The sequence below is a fragment of the Leptodactylus fuscus genome, chromosome 9 (genome assembly GCF_031893055.1).
Source record: "Leptodactylus fuscus isolate aLepFus1 chromosome 9, aLepFus1.hap2, whole genome shotgun sequence".
Taxonomy (NCBI): Eukaryota; Metazoa; Chordata; class Amphibia; order Anura; family Leptodactylidae; genus Leptodactylus; species Leptodactylus fuscus.
Window position 1 is genome coordinate 84,375,090 of NC_134273.1, and position 21,866 is coordinate 84,396,955.

At 46.2% G+C, this 21,866-nt stretch overlaps 1 protein-coding gene across 1 annotated transcript; it reads right to left on the minus strand.

Moving 5' to 3' along the window:
• Positions 1–1,249: 1,249 nt before the first annotated feature.
• On the minus strand, positions 1,250–17,960 carry LOC142217871 (fibrinogen C domain-containing protein 1-like). The gene is made up of 5 exons (XM_075286194.1): positions 17,939–17,960; positions 16,447–17,019; positions 4,160–4,240; positions 3,527–3,648; positions 1,250–2,048 (listed from the first exon to the last, which is right to left on the minus strand). The coding sequence occupies exons 1-5, from the start codon at positions 17,958–17,960 to the stop codon at positions 1,455–1,457; spliced, it is 1,392 nt and encodes a 463-aa protein (XP_075142295.1). The 3' UTR covers positions 1,250–1,454.
• Positions 17,961–21,866: the final 3,906 nt, after the last annotated feature.

Genomic DNA, 21,866 nt, shown 5'->3' on the forward strand with positions numbered 1-21,866 from the left:
CCCCCCCCACTGCTGCAGCTTCCATCGCCTGGGCACCCCCTGCTGCAGCTTCCATTGCCTGGGCGCCCCCCACCCACTGCTGCAGCTTCCATTGCCTGGGCGCCCCCGCCCACTGCTGCAGCTTCCATCGCCTGGCGCCCCCCGCCCCCTGCTGCAGCTTCCATCGCCTGGGCGCCCCCCTATTAGTATATGGGACCTATGGATAGGTTATCAGAATCCAAAATACATTTGAGGCCAAAAGCTTGATATAACACCTATAACACTGAAGATGGGGCCCCCGCAGTTGATGGGCCCCTGTGCAGCCGTTTGTCACTCGCTTGCCCTGTTCACCTGACATATCCTTGAAGGGTAAAATATTCACCAGGGTCACTGACCTGGACACTGTATACGGCGCCCTGTATAATACAGTACAAACATATATCAAGGTAGAGGCACCCGGTTCCCACGCTGCGGAGCTCGGCCCGCACTTTATAGACTCATAACTTGGTGTTGTCCTTGTATTTTCATTGCTAGTGTAAGGGACAGAATTCCAGACATTGCTGGGTTAACGCTGACCTCATGTGACCTCTCTAGTATACATATATAACCTGTATCTCCTGCTGTAGGGATTATAGGCATTCACAGGTTCAACGTATCACCTATATTAGTCTTTCTAAGGATTAAATCCAGATCCTGACACATCATTGACTTCTATGGGAGAGTGTTGTGGGCATGCTCAGTGACCTCTGTGCATAGAGGGCGAGGAGGAGAGCTACGACTACCACCTATAGGGAATTCTGGATCCTGTGTTATCTCTATAAAGGTGTTATCGGCCTTTGTTATCCTTCCTCTGCTGATAAGATAATTTCTGAAAAGTGATCTCTACAGAACAGGCGGTGTCAGCCCATGGTAAGGATCAGTGTAAGCACTGCAAGAATTTAGGATTTCTTTTAGCTTGTGCCAGCTAGGACAGACTGATGACATCATCATGCGGGTACGATGCAATGTCATGATCACACTTCATCAAACGGCCAACAAAAAGGTTTCCAGAGGTTTTTCTTTTAGTTCTCATTTTGTTATTTAGACTGCATTTTATCTCCTTATCTATTTCCTAGACTTAGACTTAAAGGGTTATTTCAGTTACATGGTCATCATCCCTTTAAAAGATAAAATTCTGGTTGCCTCCAGTCACCAGTAGGGGGAGCACCAGTAGTGTCAGAGATAATGTACTAGTATACAGCAGTATATGCTAATACATTATAACACTAAGTTGTTACATCAATAATTTATTGATCTATAGTTCAAAATACACAAAGAATCATCTTATATATGTCACGTCCTATGCGATAAGATGGCGGAAATACAATCAAGCATTTGGTATAACCAGTCTCTGCCATACGGAGTTGTTTTCTCGGCCCGATGACTTGCAGTAAATTCTGCGCTAGCTTTTACTAGTCCTTACACTGGAATGTCTCTTAGGAGTTGAATATTCTTGTTTTCATTTCCACTTTCTTGAAGGAATATTTCTGGTTGGTCCTCTTGTCTGTCAGGATGTACCAGGTGCCCCAGTATATGCCATTTGTCACCCCGCTGTATCGCCCCTTGTGATACTTCCCATTCAGATTGGCAGCCAAACAGGTGTCGAACCACCAGCCGGAGCCGTAGTACGTGCCGCAGTTGCCCGATGGATAATTGTCGTTGTCGCTGTCGTACGTTGTGAAGTGTTTATGGTCGTGGTTGTAGTTCCGGCTGTAGCTGAGGGCGTTCCCGGCATTGCCCTGGTATTCCCTGGCGGTCAGTCTGTACTTGTTTTGTTCACTGGCTACTTTAAACTTCTTGTAGATGGCATGGCGTTTCACACCGTACCAGTCTTCAAGTTCGATACGGAGGGTATGTTGTCCTAGCCTGGTGAGACTGTGCAGGTTTTCATTGCCCAGCCAGTGCTCCCCTTGTAGGCTGCCGAAACCTTGTCTGTACTCCTGCCAGGTGCGGTTGAAGTCTACGGTGCCGTCCTGTCGCCTCTGGAATACCGTCCACCCTCCTCCATCGGTGGCCATATCACAGTAAGCCTGGAAGAGATTTTGCAAAATTATTAGACAAGCAATGCAAACGGCTTCAGAGGTTCATGAAGTCTTCATATTAATATACCGGACCCTAATAGTGGCACCCCGGCCAGATATACAAGGCCACACAGCGACACAGTATTAAACACTATCCAGGTTTAGTGCAGTGAAGGTCATTGCTTACGTGTCTGGGGGGTCTAGGGTGGTGAAGGAGTGAATGTCTGTATGTCTTGTGGTCTTTGGTAGTAAAGGTGTTGGCGTCAGCATCCCTTCTGATTTAGAGCAATTAAAGGGTTAATGTTAACATTCCTGGTGGTCTAAGTCAGTGAAGTGGATAATGTCGGTATCCCTGGTGGTCTAAGTCAGTGAAGTGGATAATGTCGGTATCCCTGGTGGTCTAAGTCAGTGAAGTGGATAATGTCGGTATCCCTGGTGGTCTAAGTCAGTGAAGTGGATAATGTCGGTATCCCTGGTGGTCTAAGTCAGTGAAGTGGATAATGTCGGTATCCCTGGTGGTCTAGGGCTGTGTAGGTATTTAATGTCACTATACCTGGTGATCTAGGACAGTGAGTGGGTTAATTCCAGTATCTTTAGAGGTTTGGGCAGTGAAGGGGTTAATATAATGATCCCTGGTGGTCATGGGCAGAAAAGGTGTTAATAGCAGTATAACTGAAGGTTTAGGACAGTGAGGGGGTTATTTCCAGTACCCATGGTGGTCTTGGACTGTTAAGGGATTAATGTGAGGAATTCTAATGGACTAGGGCAGTGAGATGGTAATTTTAGTATTCTTGGTAGCCTAGACCAGTAATGGAATTATTTCCAGTATCCCTGGAGGTCTAGAGCTGTGAAGGAGTAAATGATTCCTGTAAAGATCCCTTATAGCAGGCAGTGGAAGGGTTAATGCCGCATTACTAGGTCCAGTGGTTATTTACCTTTCTAGGCCTCAGCATTGTCCCTCCTGTAATGGTTCCCTGTACATTTAATGAGTTTAGCTTCCTGTTTCCCTCCCGTAGTCATAGAACTGACTACAAGGAGGAGATAGAGAGTACTGTGCAGCTGTGTCTGTATGGCTGCAGAGTTCTTACTATGATCAGGCAGAGCGATTCAAGATTCTTTACAGGGGTTGTTCAGGCTTAAGGAATTTATGGGATATCCTCTGGATAGCCATAAACACCTGATCTGTAGGGGACCACCAGCCGCCCCAGGACTGATCAGCTGTGTGGAGACGCTTCAGTATAGCAGCCGGACGCCATCACTGCAGCTCAGCTTCCTTATATTTCAATGAGGGCTGAGCTGCAGTTACAGTGCCCAACCACTATACAAGGGAACAGCTGTACAGCTACATTACTAAAGTCCGGACATCCCCTTTAAGGAGACTGATCAGGATCACACAATAAGAGATTAAAGCCATATGAGTATCGGACTTAAGACTGTAGGACTGAGCAATAGTCATCAGATTTACAGATGGGTGAAGACCCCTGTACCTCAAATGGCTGCCTGACTGCAATGGGCTGGATGGTGTAGATTCCATTATCTCGGATCCCCTGTTTGTAGATATCCGCACAGTCTCGGGGAAACAGTCTCTCTGGTTTTTCCGAAGAGTCAACTATGAAGAAGAACGAGAAGAGAAAGGAAGAGACATTATAGGAGCTAAATCAGAAAACAAGCAAGAACACGGTAGAGTCACAACTCGGGGGTCATTGTGTCCATTCACCTAAACTGCTTGTGTCATAGTCAAAAGTGTCCCCCTCCCCACCACCTTTACCTCCAGGTTATTTTTAGGACCTAAAATCATGCTGATAATTGTTACTATATCTTATAGCAGCCGGAGATTTGATACAGAGCTCCAAATATTCTGCATGGTCAGTCAATGGCCCCCACTAGGGGGAGCTCCAAATCTTACTGCATACTGAGTTGTTATTGAGCGCACAGGGCACTCAGCCGAGTATTTTTAAGGTCCTGCCGTGCCCCAGAAGACTCCCCCCCCCCCCCCCACGGATTAGGGATTTAGATCATAAATAAAAATTCCTGGACATGTCCTATAAGTTACCAGGACACCGATCCCACATTCCCTGCCATATTTGATGCCGTTTCATGTATATCGCATATACGCTCACCTGCGGATCCGATGTTTCCCACACTCTTCATCACATGCGGCATCTCCTCCTTTGTCTCGAGAGTCCTGAGTCGTCGACTTTCTACAACAAAGACTTTTTGAGTGAAGGCAAAAACAAAGGATACAATGTATTATGTAAACTTTGCAAACAATCTTACGGTTTTCTACAATTTTGTGTATACACCTCCTATACAGACAGCAAATATGTAGACGGGCAAGAAGAGACAGACAGGGGTAAGTATGACTGAAGAGTCCGACTACATGGCGTATGTGTGTAGTCTGTAACCATGGTATAGAACTGGTATATAAAAACTGTCTAGTTTATTCTTGGAAATTTGCAAAAATTCCATAACTTTCTAGGATTCGCTTCTGCTACTTCTGAGGCCCTGAAAACGCTGGTTTGGACGTGGTGGACGGTGCCCTGTGGGATTCTTCAAAAATCCTTCAATTCGTTCTGCTTTATTCTGCAAGTTCTTGAAGAATGTTCTGAAGGAGCCATATTGTACATGGTTGGAATGACTCGCATTTTCCCTATACATCTGCCCTCTTCATAATACTGAACTGGCAAATGCACAGCGCGAAGCTACAGACAGAGCGGGGATTGTGTGCGGGGAGCGGAGAACGCTCTGGGCTTTGTTTGGTGGAGGCGCTGGGAGCCGGGACGGTCACATCAGAGGCTGGTGGCAAAAACTCTTCCAACTTTGGAGGACGTCAGCGCTCACAGGGGCTCGTCGGAGCATCAAAGATGGGACAGCAATAAATGAGCCGCACAATGAGAATTTCCCTTTTGTTTATATTTTTCTCCTTCCACTTCAGTAACTCGCAAATAATCCCAAATGTTCTCTCATCACATTGTATGTGCCCTAATAGAAGTGACTGAGGAAGAACCATAAGGTGGACCTACAGCAGTCATTGGATGGATGGTGGGATGGATGGATAGATATAACATAGATAGATAGATAGATAGATAGATAGATAGATAGATAGATAGATAGGAGATAGATAGATAGGAGACAGGCAGATAGATATAGATAGATGAAGATAGATAGATAGATAGATAGATAGATAGATAGATAGATAGATAGGAGATAGATAGATAGATAGGAGATAGATAGATAGGAGATAGATAGATAGGAGATAGATAGATAGATAGATAGATAGATAGATAGATAGATAGATAGATAGATAGATAGATATTAGGTTCTGACTCTTCTGATGCTATGATGTGATAAACTGATGTTGTTACATTTGATCTGTGTATCTCTATCCTGACACTTCTGTTCCATGAGGATTACCGCCGAGTTCTCTAATCCGGCTCTCTTACTAGCACTATATACCATCTGCACAATAAAACAATCATCAGGTTTACAGTCAGTTCTTTCCCCTCCGGAGCGAGGAGTCAGCCCTGTAATTATCAGCTATTAAAGCCTTCTGGATGACAGACCACATACCACTGCATGACAAGGTAATGGTAAGAGCCTGGGAAAGCTGGGTGATAACCAGAGTGTATCTGCAGTGGGTGCACAGGTAACCATCACTATGGGGCTTTGGATCCTATTATAGATGGCACCTGGTAGACAGGGGCCCGATTACAGATTTTGCATTGGAGCTCAGATAGTTCAAGGTAAACCACTGATAACCTGTATGGAAACGGCAGACGGACACTTTATTACACTTAGAACATAAAAAGGACTTGTTAGCTACTACCCTCAGCATTGATAACCTAGTGCATTATGGGTTGTGTAGTTTAGTAATGGCACCATTATGTTCGGCTCATTCCCAATGTGAGGCACAGCCAATTACCAGCACTATACATACATAGATGCCACACAATGGACTCTGATGCCTTTGAGGAGACAAAGCAAGCGGCTTCTGTGAGATCCTGGAAGAGTCATTAATTATACTGAGAAATCATTAGAGGGAAGACATGAAAGGCTTCCACCTCCAAACTGCCGACAAGGGCTGGGGTGGACAGTCAGGACCCTGCGAGCAGAACCCTGGAACTAACTCCTTGTACAGACTCTTAATCATCTATTTCATTATAGAGACAGATAATCCAAGAGGATATTCAGTAAATGTAGTGATACAATGTCCAGAACTATTGTCACATTGTACATACAAAATATCAAGATTGTGCATGAAAACCAATGTCAAAGAAACTACAGGAATGCAGAGGTGACAGTCTCCTGTGGGATCTGCTGCTTGACACACCCTGTTGTCATGTGAGAAAACATCAAACAGCACATGGTAGGAGATCTTTACATAAGGAGGTTCAGGACCTTCAAAGATCTTGCATTGAGGTTTAGGACGTTTACAGACTTTGCATTGAGGTTCAGGATCTTTGAGGACAAAGCATTGGGGTTCAGGATCTTGCATTGAAGTTCAGGATCTTTGAGGACTTTGCATTGGGGTTCAGGATCTTGCATTGAAGTTCAGGACCTTTGAGGACTTTGCATTGAGGTTCAGGACATTCAAGGTCCTTGCATTGAAATTCAGAAGCTTGAAGGACCTTGCATTGAGGTTCAGGACGTTCAAGGACTTTGCATTGAGGTTCAGGACGTTCAAGGACTTTGCATTGAGGTTCAGGACGTTCAAGGACTTTGCAGTGAGGTTCAGGACCTTGCACTGAAGTTGAGGACCTTGCATTGAAATTCAGGATGTTCAAAGACCTTGCATTGAGGTTCAGGACATTCAACGACCTTGCATCTAAGTTCAGGACCTTCAAGGGCCATGCATTGAGGTTCAGGATGTTCAAGGACCTTACATTGAAATTCAGGACCTTACAGGATGGAGCACAGATTTTATATTCTGCTTCCCATGAGAGTGCAATTAAACATTGTGGCCTCTTAATTTTTTGGAGCGATGACAACGGCTCACAAGGGGAAAATTCCATTTGGTTCAGGTGATCCTAACCTATCTGTGGCGCCACGTTCTGATGACAGGGTTGGAGTTGGTGGAAGGTCCCCTTTAACAATGACCGCTAGTATCTACCTAAGGCGCCAATGGGATAACCAGCAGGGACTATGTGGCCCTGATCTTCAGTATAGTCAGATTTCTCAGTGTCTGTCTCTGATAACCAGGAACACATTTACATGTTAACTCTCAATTCTCATTTCACCTCTGGTTCACCTCTAAGATGATGAATGTAGGCGAAGATATTATGGCAGATGTGCAAGACCATGTATGAGACCAAATGGTGGAGAACTGAACCAGCTTGTGTAACACTAGAGTCCATCCATCTTGCACATCCTGCATGTGCACCACTCCGACTCTAGATTTATAGAGATCACACTTAAAAGGAAGGAAGACAACAGGTTTCCCCCGGTGGGATAATACTTGGGTGCCCCAGAGGAAAATGCCTCATATTCTGAATAACTGGAGGATTCTTTAGTCCATTGGTAATGTCTTGGTTTATCAAAATCTATAAATCTACCATACAGAGAATCTGATGTCGTGACAGTCATCTGCATAGAAGAGCGCAGCCACTCAGCGCAGAATGGAGATGATTAGGGGATAAGCCACGGACACGTGACAAACTGACTGCAATGGGAGGTCAATCCCAAAATATGTGCTGTCACAATGTAACCAACACTGCAAATAATTCTCCCTATGAAAATCTCTTATGACTTTAATGAGGTTTCATTCTAAAATTTTTATTAGAAAAATGTGAATGTTTATTTCCATAAAGGAGTTCAATAGACGGGGCCCCAGTGCAGGACCCTCATTTATTACCTAGAGAAGACAAAGGCTGCGTCCGCCCATCAGCTCATTGATCTCCATAAGCATTGTGTAATACTTCTTTTCACCAGTGGTGGCACTGCAGGGAAATAAAACACCTGCTGATGGTTCCTCCTTAGATTATAGCAGATCGCTGGGGATCTCAATAGCAAGACATTTCGAGATCTGCTTATCAGGGGGCTGTCTAATGAAAACATGGACAATCATGGAAATATTGATGACCTATCCATGGGTTAAGTCACCAATAACAGATTGTTCATCAGTCACATGGCCTGATTGCAGCTCAGTTCCCTGTCGTCCCTACCAGCGGCACAATGTGGGGTATTTCGTGCCCCTGTGTGCTGGTAGGACAGGCGGAATTTTAATTAGCCATGTATTAATTTCACATGGCTTGTTCCCTTTAAGAGGGCACAGATACCTCCCCCCTGTGCGTTTTTTTCTGTCCTGTGTAAAGGATCGGACAGGTGGGGAGGACTCTGTGTCCTCCTAAAGAGAAAGAGTAAGAAGAAGTTTCAGGTACTTACCTGCTCAGACCTGTTCAGGTGTCTTCAATCATGCACTCTGCCCCTTTGGACTTCTGTCGGTCCTGCAAAGAGAATAGGTAAGATTAAAGTTACCTATTTTGCCCACCTCCCTCACGCAATCCTACCTCCTGTTCCCCGGCATCCAGTCCTGCTGGGCTTCGGAGCCGCGCGCAGCCAGCCGGCGTGTTCGCGCGGCTCCATGAGGGGAACTTCCGGTTTTCGCGGAACCTTTCCTCTGCGTAGGAGGGTTCCGGCCGGTCGTTTAGAAGTGTAACACCGGCAACTTCCGGTTTTTCGGCATTCGCCGCTCCGGGACCACGCGAACAGCAGCGTTGGACACTGGAGGTCCTCAGGAGATTAAGGTACGTGCCAATGTAGTTGGCTCAAGGGGGGAGCGTGACTTGAAGGGCTAGGAGTGTTATGAAGGGCAAAGGAACGGAGCTTTTGACTAAGGCCACGCCCCTTCCGGATATGGGGCTGTAAAAAGGGGGCAGGTTGCATCCCTCATTGCCTGCTAGTCTAATCCCTAGCTGGTTTCTGCGCTGTGGCTTGTGGTTTCCGCTTCAAACTGCATTTATTCTACTGCAAACTCTGCTGAAGGTTGGTAAGTGGTCTGCAGAAGCTGGGTGAGTCTCCTCATATGGTTCCTTGAATGTACTCCTCTGATGTTTCATATTCCATGCTTAGGTATCGCTGAAAGCTAGCTTCTATTTGTCATGTCTTCCTCTTCTACCCCTCCCGGGGATCAAGTAAGACGGAAGAAGTCTTCTAAAAGGAGACACCTGGCTTGCATTGATTGTGACGTTCCACTACCTGATGGTAGGTGCGTTTTTTTTCGTCTGCTAATTCTCCCAATGGTGGGAGTATCCTGAATGTCATTGTTTTGCCTTTAGGCTATGACTGGTCACGCTGCCAGCAATGCAGGGGACCTCTGCGGGAGGAACCCGTTACCAGTGATATGGTAGCATGGGTCAAGGAGTACATGGTGAGTACGGTTGCCGCAAAGAGGGGAAGGGTCCCCTCCGGCTTCTAAGTATCCTTGTGTTTTTTGCAGGATGATTCTTTAAAGGATATCCGTACTTCACTGGCTCAGCTCACCAAGAAGCAGCGCGTGGAAAGGCGTTCTGCTTCACTGCCCTCCCTGGAGCGCCTCCAGGTGGAGGAGGTGTCCATATCATCGGACGATCAGTCCTCCTGTACCAGCAGACCAATTTTCCATCGGGAAAAGACTAATAAACTGCTGAAGGCCATCCGGTCGTGGGACCAGGTTGGCGAGGGGGAAGCCTCTGCGTCCACCTCTGGGAAGCGGAGGGTTTTCCAAGTGGACGCCTCCATGGCCAGCCTAATGGAACAAGAATGGAAGCAGCCGGAGAAGGCTTACGTCACCACCAGAGCTTTCAAAGCAGTGTATCCGATTGATCCCTCCCAGCTGGATCGCTGGGGTCCACCACCCAAGGTGGATTTAGCCATCTCTAAGCTTTCCCGTCGCACTGTCGTGCCCATCGATGACGGGTCAAATCTTCAGGATTTGCTTGATAGAAGAGTGGATTCAACGCTCAAGAAGGCGTATTCGTCTGCTTCAGCCCAGGTGACGGTGGGCATCGCCTCAACGGAAGTAGCTGATAAGCTTCAAGCCCGGCTGGACCGCCTGGAACGGGATATCGACTCCGGGGTTAACAGGGACGACATCCTGGCATCCATGGGGGAGATCCGTCTCGCTACGGATTTCCTGAGAGAATCGGCAAGACAGCAGGTGAAGCTGGCTTCCAAGGCCATGGCCCTCAATACCGCCGCCAGGAGGCCCTTGTGGCTCAAACCTTGGCGGGCTGATGTCGCCTCCAAGTTTTCTTTGTGTTCCCTCCCCTTTCAACCTGGGAAGGTTTTCGGCCAAGGGCTGGACGATCTGATGGAGGGATTGGCTGATGGTAGAGGGAGATCACTACCACAAGCAACCAGAGGAGGAAGGCCTCCCCCTTCTAGGGGTCGAGGCTCCACGTCTCAATACAGGCCTCAACAAGGAAGCCAGAGACGCCCCAGATACCGTCCGAAAGGGGCGGGTCGCGGGATCCCCAAGGAGGACCCTAAGAAGAAGGGGTTTTGAGGAGACGCCGCTCTCTGTGACCAGCTCTCCCGTAGGAGGGCGCCTTTCGAATTTCCTTGTGGCATGGCATCTTCGCATTCTGGACCCATGGGTCTTTCAAGTTGTTCAGCGAGGATACGCAATAGAGTTCTCCCATCCTCCGGTGGATCGTTTCATCACTACGCGGGTCTTACCAGCCCTACAACAAGACTGCCTGGAGGCTTCCGTCGCAGAATATCTCTTAAAGGGGGCCCTGGAAAGGGTCCCTCCTCCCGAAGTGGGTCAAGGAGTTTATTCACCCGTGTTCTTGGTTCCAAAGTCCACAGGAGGGTGGCGGATGATTATAGATCTTCGGTTCCTCAACCTCTTCATAAAGAAAAAACCTTTCAGGATGGAGTTCATAGACTCAGTAACCAGTTTCCTATTGCGCAACGAGGTCATGGTCACCCTGGACCTGAAGGATGCCTACTTACATATCCCCATCTTCCCGCCACACAGGAAATATCTACGTATAGCCGTTCTTATGGCTGGTCACAGAGAGCACCTACAGTTCACTGCTCTGCCATTCGGCATATCGTCAGCTCCGTATGTATTCACCAAGATGGTCGCACCAGTTGCCGCCGCTCTCAGACTTCAAGGCCTCTTCGTGGTTCCCTACCTCGACGACTGGCTTATAAAAGCTCAGTCTACTTCAATTCTCCATCACCACCTCCAGAGAGCCATCGCCTTCCTCCAGGAGTTAGGTTGGCTGATCAATTGGGAGAAGTCAGAAATAGTGCCATCCACCCGGAAGGAATTCCTAGGGTTTGTTCTGGATTCCCAGAGCATGCAGATTTTCCTATCTCGTCCAAGGCGAGCAAAAATAGAAGCTTCGGTTCGGGGCCTCCTCAGGTCCCGATGGATCACCATTCGCACCGCCATGCGGGTCCTAGGCCTGATGTCTTCTTCAGCCAAGGCGGTCCCTTGGGCTTTATGGCACTTGCGTCCCCTTCAGATGGAAGTGTTGAGAGCCTGGAACGGATCTCCACGGGGACTGCACAGGAAGATCTGCCTTTCTCCCGGTACCCGTCTTTCCCTCAGATGGTGGAGACACCTGAAAGACGGAAGGTCCTCGGTTCAACCTCGTTGGACCCTGTTGACAACAGATGCGTCCCATTCGGGATGGGGAGCCCACCTGGACGGCAGGACTGTCCAGGGTCTGTGGAGGAATCCAGAGGTAGGAACCTCCAACCTGAAGGAGCTAAAAGCAGTGTATCTGGCGCTGAAGTACTCGCCCCCTTTCTCGAAGGGAAGGCAGTCAAGGTCCGGTCAGACAATATGACGACGGTAATATACTTGAACAAACAGGGCGGCACCAGGGTTCCAGCCCTACTGAGAGAGGCGAACTTGATCTTCACGTGGGCAGAGAAGAATCTGACCCACCTATCCGCTGTTCACATCAAGGGCTCCCTGAACATAGTAGCGGATCAGTTGAGTCGGGGTATCCCTGTATCAGGAGAATGGTCTCTCAATCAAGACATATTCCATCAGATTGTCCAAACATGGGGCCTTCCGGATGTCGACCTCATGGCAACCCGACTCAACGCCAAGGTGGAAACCTTCTGCTCTCTGTACCAGGAGGACAATGCCTTGGCAGTGGATGCCCTGTCCATCCCATGGAGGTTCAGGCTGATATACATTTTCCCTCCAGTTTCCATCATACCCAAGGTATTGATGAAAATCAGACAGGACCAAGTCTCGGGAATTGCCATAATCCCGTTCTGGCCGAAAAGGACTTGGTTTGCCCAGCTCATGTGGATGAGTCAAGGCAGGTATTGGAGGCTTCCCCCCCTCCCAGATCTGGTGACACAAGGAGAGCTGAGACACCACGATCTGAGGAGATTCAATCTGACAGCCTGGAGGTTGACCAGTCCCTATTAAGGAATAGAGGACTGTCTCAAGGCGTCCTAAGGACTTTAGCCAGCGCCAGAGCCACCTCGACCAATAAGAATTACCGTAGGATCGGTAATATTTTCCAGGCCTGGTGCACGGAACACGAAGTGGACTCCTCCGATCCCCCTGTGAGGGCGATCCTGGATTTCCTTCAGGACGGCCTAGACAGAGGGCTTGCAGCTTCTACCCTGAAGGTACATGTAGCCGCTTTGTCCGCCTATCTGGGGAGGCGGTTGTCTCAGGATCCTTTAGTGAGCACCTTTATCAAAGGGGCAACTAGGCTGAGACCAGCAGTTTCTGCTCCTGTCCACCAATGGGACCTCAGCAAGGTCCTAACGGCACTTTGTGTTGCTCCATTCGAACCTCTGGAGGAGGTGGATCTAAAGTGGCTGACCTATAAGGTATCTTTTCTCCTCGCTATCACCTCGGCAAAAAGAGTAGGGGAGCTTCAAGCACTCTCATCGGAAGCTCCTTACATTGCCTTCTTTGAAGACCGTGTTCAGTTGAGATTTCTGCCAGGATTCAGGCCGAAAGTTTCTTCTAGGGCGAATGTGAGTCAGCTCATTTGCTTGCCAACCTTTTTTCCCGTGCCCACTTCCCCTGAGGAGGAGAAGTGGCATACCCTAGATTTAGTCCGGAACCTGCAGATTTACCTTCAGCGCACACGCGCTTTCAGGAGATCTGAGAACTTGTTAATAAATTATGTAGGGGGCCATAAAGGCCGCAAGGCTTCTAAGACCACCATCTCTCGCTGGGTGAAGGAAGCAATCAAGTTGGCGTTTGTGAGTCAGAACTTACCTCCGCCGACCGTCCTAAGGGCCCATTCGACGCGGGCAGTATCGACCTCTTGGGCAGAGGTCAAGGCTCTCACCTTGGACCAGATTTGTGCAGCAGCATCCTGGTCTTCAGAATTGACCTTTGTGAAGCACTACCGACTTGATCGGTATGGCTCAGAAGCTACTGCCTTCGGGCGTACTGTATTACATTCTGCTTGTGTTTAATCTCCCACCCTTATGGGGATTACTTGCTATTTCCCCACATTGTGCCGCTGGTAGGGACGACAGGGAACAAGGGATTATGTAGATAATCTTGTTTCCCTTAGTCCTAACAGCGGCACAAGGATTCCCCCCCTATTGTTGTTTATTTTGGAATGTATGTATTATTACTTGTTATTTACGCACAGGGGGGAGGTATCTGTGCCCTCTTAAAGGGAACAAGCCATGTGAAATTAATACATGGCTAATTAAAATTCCGCCTGTCCTACCAGCACACAGGGGCACGAAATACCCCACATTGTGCCGCTGTTAGGACTAAGGGAAACAAGATTATCTACATAATCCCTTGTTCTATTCAAGTGAAAGGGCTGAGCTGCAATACCAAAGCACAACCACTACACAATATATGGCGCTGTGCTTTGCGAGCAGTGCTACTTCTGCCACTATATAATAGGTGGTAAGTTCTTCCTCCGCCATACCCGGCAGTATATAATCGGTAGTAAGTTCTTCCTCCGCCATACCCGGCAGTATATAATCGGTAGTAAGTTCTTCCTCCGCCATACCCGGCAGTATATAATAGGTGGTATGTCTCTCCTCCGCCACATCCGGCAGTATATAATCGGTGGTATGTTTCCTCCGCCACATCCGGCAGTATATAATCGGTGGTATGTCTCCTCCGCCACATCCGGCAGTATATAATCGGTGGTATGTTTCCTCCGCCACATCCGGCAGTATATAATCGGTGGTATGTCTCCTCCGCCACATCCGGCAGTATATAATCGGTGGTATGTTTCCTCCGCCACATCCGGCAGTATATAATCGGTGGTATGTTTCCTCCGCCACATCCAGCAGTATATAATCGGTGGTATGTTTCCTCCGCCACATCCGGCAGTATATAATCGGTCTCTCCTCCACTTTCCCTCTCGGGGTCGCTGCAGCGGCTGCTTCAATAACTTATTTGAACTCTTGCCTAAACAATTGCCGCCATGACGCAGAACTTTCCAGCCTGGACTTCCTCTTTTGGCCTCCTTCTCCTAACACTAAATCCTGCCATTCAACGGGGGTTCAGATCTCAAAGTTCACAGTGGTTGATGTCATAGAAACTCCTAAGACACACAGAGGGGATTCGAGGTAACCGGTCGTTCCAACAATAAAACGATTCAGTCTGACTGAAGATGGAGACGATCGGGCAAGAAGGGGTTAACTCATTAAAGAGAGATCATGGCTAATGTACATACAGGCAGGGTGACAGACGGGGGGGATTTCCTTGAAAGTGACCCAGATGTCCTGGATGTGAAGTCATCGGCTTCTCTAGACATAAAATCCGGAGACCCTACACACCATTCATCCCGAATCTGTCCATGGGGCTACAAAATGGTTAATGTTGTCGAACAGTCTGGAAATTCTGAATTATGGGAACGCATATACAATATACAACGTTTATATAAGCTGCAGTTTCACATCTCTGATAAGAATCTCCTTAAAGGGGTTGTTCAAATGGAACATCGCCATCATTTTGGAGATGCAACCTCCAGTTACAATCTATAGGGAAACCTGGTAGTAGGTGTCCAATTTCCCTGCAGCGCCACCACAGGAGAAATCAAGCATTACACAGTTTTAAAGGCGTTGTCCGAGACCCATGAGTAATGGATACTGATGAAAAGGATAGGTAACCAGTATCTGATCAGTGGGGGTCCAACACTCAGACCCCACACTGATCAGCTGATGTGGCTGCAGAGGGTAGCCCTACTCTTATTGAAGTCAATGGGAGCAGAACTGCAGTTCCCTGTAGTCACCACTAGACTGAACAGAGCCAGAGGCTATATATATATATATATATATATATATATATATATATATATATATATATATATACTCTATAGATGCCTTCAGTAAGAGCAGCGCTGCGGCCGGCCTTATACCTTGTTTATAGCTTCCAGGTGCTAGACCCGCACCAAATCCTGTGCATAGGTCATCAGTATCCATCACACATAGGGCTCAGACAACCCTCAATGGACTGTAACACATCCATGTGTCGGGTCCCCCAGCGCACCGTCAGGTGTTATCCTGCTGTATAGGGAGCATGGAGAGAAATAGGATTCCGTGAAGTACAATTACTAGAGAAATAAAATTCTATATTTTGCTAGAAAATCTCCAGTCCAAGGACTTATGGTCTGACATCTTTACCCAACCCCATGTGTAATGTTCCATGTTAGGCCTATTGGGATCTGCTTTATGTCAGTATATTGCTGGACCTTCTATGACTTGTCACAATCTATTGGAATTTGCAGCAATAGAACAGCACAGATGTCCCGGCTCTGGCCTGAGGTTATGTCGCCAGGGTCAGGACTAACCTCTCCTGTACTTGTAGACGTCTACAGAAGTGTCTATTACACTATATATCACTGGCTGGGAGACAGGACTTTATGACTTTCCTATAAAAGATTTGCATCAATAAAAACATATTTGTAAGAAGAATCGATTCTTATGAATATTTCAAATTGGCAAAAAAAAAATTGCAACATTTGTTTAGAAGGAGATGGAATACAGAATTACAGAAAGGTTTGTACTGATGGTTTTTGACAATAGGGGGCGATAATCAATGGATAGCCATCAATAATGACAAGTATCTAATATGTAGGAAAATGTTCTTGTGCTCAGGACCTTTTGGCAACAACTCAAGCAATGAGAGATGTCTGAGAAGGAAGGAGAAGTCTCATCATCCGTGGGTGTGTGGACCAGACTTCTCACCACATATGGAGAGCTGAAGGTATCTGGACAACCTAGTAAAGGGGACGACCATGTCCAATGTGACTGCTATCTATACTAACTCCCATTATCTCCTTACAGAGAAGTCTTCCCTACAGAGGTCTCAAGGCCACCATCCTTCCTACTATGAGGTCAGTGCTCGGACTGTAGGGTTCATTCTCTATATCTTAGGTATGTTATGTAATGTTTCCTATTCTCTTATGTCAATGTCACCAACGTATGTGGATGGAACCAATTTCCAAGGACTCACCTAATGCAGAGAGTTTTTGGACAGACTCATTGCAGGGCAGTTCACATCCCGACAAGATCCCCAAGAGAAGGACCACCAGGGAGTTGAGTCGATCTTCCATCTTGCTGAGGTTCATCTTGCTGTCCTCCTGTAACTTGTGGAATAGGGAGGTCATAGACTGGAGATTCATCTCCAACAAAGTCAACCTCTCCCCTACGCTCTTGGGCTTTGGGTTTTGAGGTTTGGTGTTCCCTTCAGGTCCAGACTGTTTGAGGGTTTGCTTGAACTCTTGGTTCGCTTCCTGGTGGACTTCCTTAACTTCTTCAGGGGTAGGTTGCTCATCTGGAAGAAGAAAATGCAGCCTGCATCCGTGAGGTCCATCACAGTTGGCATCTACAGGTGGCATGGCCACCAGATGCTCGAGGCAGGCAGGGTCATCTCGCCTGTCACTACAGTCAGGATTGTCAGCCGCCTCGACATCTGGCAGCAGTAATAGGAATACGATCCATAGCATCTTCTGGCAGGAGAAAATCCACATTGCCAATGCCCTAGAAGTTTTTCCTATTCCCTCAGCCGGTATCTTGCATGCACGGACTGGAAAAAAAAATAACCTGTGCAAACTTTCTTCACTTTTTTACAGGTTGGGCAATGTCCCTCTGTACACAACCCTTCACAGGCTGGGAAATCCTCTGAAAGAGCTTCAAAGCAAATGAAGATAGTGTGTGTGTGAGGCATGTACCAGAGAGGAGGGGGCTGGGGGCTAAGGGGGGCAGCTTGCATGAGGGGAGAGGAGGGACTGGAAAAGTCTCAAATAAAGAACACTTGAAACTAAGATTAGCATCTTGCAGCCCATTGAAGAGCTGCCTTGGTTGTGTCTAGGTGAATGGCCTCTGTCTGACTATTATTATTATTGTGTGCGCCGTCTGCCTGCGAAGACTTGACTGGGAAGGGTTTGGGGAATATCCCAGGTATTATCATCATGACTGCGAGAAGTTTCCACCGCCATCAACTGGTGTGACAGCACAAAAACAAGCGCGATGTACGGGGTAATGGGGCGATACACTGTAATATAAGCCATTAACCAATCACATTGCAGCTTTCATTGTGCCACCGCAGTGCAAGAGATGAAAGCCACGTTCTGATTGGTTAGCAAAGGCCATAAGCGCAGTTTTTCTATTAGGCGACCTACAGTATAGAAGAACATATGGGGGCACATTCAGTAACAAGTTACACATACACATGCATGCTCAGTATGGCCAGGTGTGCATGTGTTGTGAATGGGGAGAGTGGGCATCTGTTGGAGAGATTGGGGTGGCCACAAATATCAGGTGTTCGGCCGGTCCTATCCAAATTGGCCCACAATTATCCAATGTGTATAGTAGACTCAAAGCACGAACTGGTGGTACACAGGAGCAGACCACCAAAAACAGTATACTGCACCTGTATATAGTGTAATACCCCTTAGTGCCCCCGAATACAGTTATAATACCCCCTTAGTAGTCCCCAAACTTGCCTGTCACATCAGCCTTCTCCATCCTGATCTATTATGGTGGGGTGCACTGGCCCATGCTGCAGGGCTCTGGAGCGTCTTCAGGAGTTGCTGCACCTTCTTCAGAGGTGGCTAATGGGCTTCCCCGTATTATAAGTTACTAGGACAAGCCATCACTTCATGATTGGAGACAGTCCAAGGTTTCGGATCCCCATGACCCTGAGGATGCAGAGGTCACAGGGTTGGTGTCGTGATGCATACAATGTTATAGCAGTGCTGAGACCCCTTTATTCCCATGGTCAGAGGTCGCACCACATAAAGTGATGACCCCCCGTCAGGACGATCAACTTCTCCGAGACAGGAGAACCTGGGCACAACCAGGACACTTAATCCTTCTGTAATTCCACAAGACCGCCCTCATGGAGACAGCTGGGTAGGCCCATGCGACCCTCAGATCGCCGCCATCAGTCTTATAACTTGGTCACCCATTGCCTAGATGACAATCTGGAAATTCTGTAACAGTGATGGCGTCCATTCCCATGGTCAGAGGTCGCACCACGTAAAGTGATGACCCCCCCCCCCTCCCGTAACAGTGATGGCGTCCATTGTCCGTCCATAGTGAGGTCATTTTTTGGCTAGAGATGGGCAAATCGGTTCATACCAAGTCAGGTTCTATCCAAAATTTTCCAAATTGTTTGCTTGCTTTTACAAAACTGAATAAATGGAGATTTGCCTCGGCAAACTAAAACGTCCACTGCATTATAGTCTGGGGTCTCTGGCCCAGGGAGGTGTAAAGCACTCATACTCCCCTTCCCTTACCTCTTATGGGGCTCCTCGCAGAGTCCGGAGCTCTTTTGGTGACGTCTGTCAGTCTTCTGTGACATCATCAGCGCAGGGTCACCGTTGAGGCCGGTAATTGGGGCTCGTGGGTGAAGTCACGAAGCTTCCATGTATGTAGTTTCTATGTTATCCCTGATTCTTCTATCTGAGCTGCAATCCCATAACCAATGCAATGTCCCTTCTAGCCACTAGGTGGATCACTCTAACGTAAGTCTCACATGTTGACATTTTAGTTACTTGACCAGGTGTCCCAGGAGTTGTCTATGTGATAACAGTCTGAAATACAGAAGAGACAGAGTAACACATGACTATGAGATCAGACTACACGCAAGGTGTTTGTAGTCTGTCTCCATAGAGACGCTTAGATCTACATAGATGCTGTAGACACAAAATTGAAGATGGTAGAAGTTGCTTCCTTTTCTGAAGCAATAAAGCATATTAACTACAGACCTTCATACTACAGACCTTACTACTACAGACATTACTACTACAGACCTTACTACTACAGACATTACTACTACAGACCTTACTACTACAGACATTACTACTACAGACCTTACTACTACAGACATTACTACTACAGACATTACTACTACAGACCTTACTACTACAGACATTACTACTACAGACCTTATTACTACAGACCTTACTACTACAGACCTTATTACTACAGACCTTACTACTACAGACATTACTACTACAGACCTTATTACTACAGACATTACTACTACAGACCTTACTACTACAGACATTACTACTACAGACCTTACTACTACAGACATTACTACTACAGACCTTACTACTACAGACCTTACTACTACAGACATTACTACTACAGACCTTACTACTACAGACATTACTACTACAGACATTACTACTACAGACCTTACTACTACAGACATTACTACTACAGACCTTATTACTACAGACCTTACTACTACAGACCTTATTACTACAGACCTTACTACTACAGACATTACTACTACAGACCTTATTACTACAGACATTACTACTACAGACCTTACTACTACAGACCTTACTACTACAGACATTACTACTACAGACCTTACTACTACAGACATTACTACTACAGACCTTATTACTACAGACCTTACTACTACAGACATTACTACTACAGACCTTATTACTACAGACATTACTACTACAGACCTTACTACTACAGACCTTACTACTACAGACATTACTACTACAGACCTTACTACTACAGACCTTACTACTACAGACATTACTACTACAGACCTTACTACTACAGACATTACTACTACAGACCTTATTACTACAGACCTTACTACTACAGACATTACTACTACAGACCTTATTACTACAGACATTACTACTACAGACCTTACTACTACAGACCTTACTACTACAGACATTACTACTACAGACCTTACTACTACAGACATTACTACTACAGACCTTATTACTACAGACCTTACTACTACAGACCTTACTACTACAGACATTACTACTACAGACCTTACTACTACAGACATTACTACTACAGCCCTTATTACTACTGACCTTACTACTACAGACATTACTACTACAGACATTACTACTACAGACATTACTACTACAGACCTTACTACTACAGACATTACTACTACAGACATTACTACTACAGCCCTTATTACTACTGACCTTACTACTACAGACATTACTACTACAGACATTACTACTACAGACCTTACTACTACAGACCTTACTACTACAGACATTACTACTACAGACCTTACTACTACAGACCTTACTACTACAGACCTTACTACTACAGACATTACTACTACAGACCTTACTACTACAGACCTTACTACTACAGACATTACTACTACAGACCTTACTACTACAGACCTTACTACTACAGACATTACTACTACAGACCTTACTACTACAGACCTTACTACTACAGACATTACTACTACAGACATTACTACTACAGCCCTTATTACTACTGACCTTACTACTACAGACCTTACTACTACAGACATTACTACTACAGACCTTACTACTACAGACATTACTACTACAGACATTACTACTACAGACCTTACTACTACAGACATTACTACTACAGACATTACTACTACAGACCTTACTACTACAGACATTACTACTACAGACCTTATTACTACAGACCTTACTACTACAGACCTTATTACTACAGACCTTACTACTACAGACATTACTACTACAGACCTTATTACTACAGACATTACTACTACAGACCTTACTACTACAGACCTTACTACTACAGACCTTACTACTACAGACCTTACTACTACAGACATTACTACTACAGACCTTACTACTACAGACATTACTACTACAGACCTTATTACTACAGACCTTACTACTACAGACATTACTACTACAGACCTTATTACTACAGACATTACTACTACAGACCTTACTACTACAGACCTTACTACTACAGACATTACTACTACAGACCTTACTACTACAGACCTTACTACTACAGACATTACTACTACAGACCTTACTACTACAGACATTACTACTACAGACCTTATTACTACAGACCTTACTACTACAGACATTACTACTACAGACCTTATTACTACAGACATTACTACTACAGACCTTACTACTACAGACCTTACTACTACAGACATTACTACTACAGACCTTACTACTACAGACATTACTACTACAGACCTTATTACTACAGACCTTACTACTACAGACCTTACTACTACAGACATTACTACTACAGACCTTACTACTACAGACATTACTACTACAGCCCTTATTACTACTGACCTTACTACTACAGACATTACTACTACAGACATTACTACTACAGACATTACTACTACAGACCTTACTACTACAGACATTACTACTACAGACATTACTACTACAGCCCTTATTACTACTGACCTTACTACTACAGACATTACTACTACAGACATTACTACTACAGACCTTACTACTACAGACCTTACTACTACAGACATTACTACTACAGACCTTACTACTACAGACCTTACTACTACAGACCTTACTACTACAGACATTACTACTACAGACCTTACTACTACAGACCTTACTACTACAGACATTACTA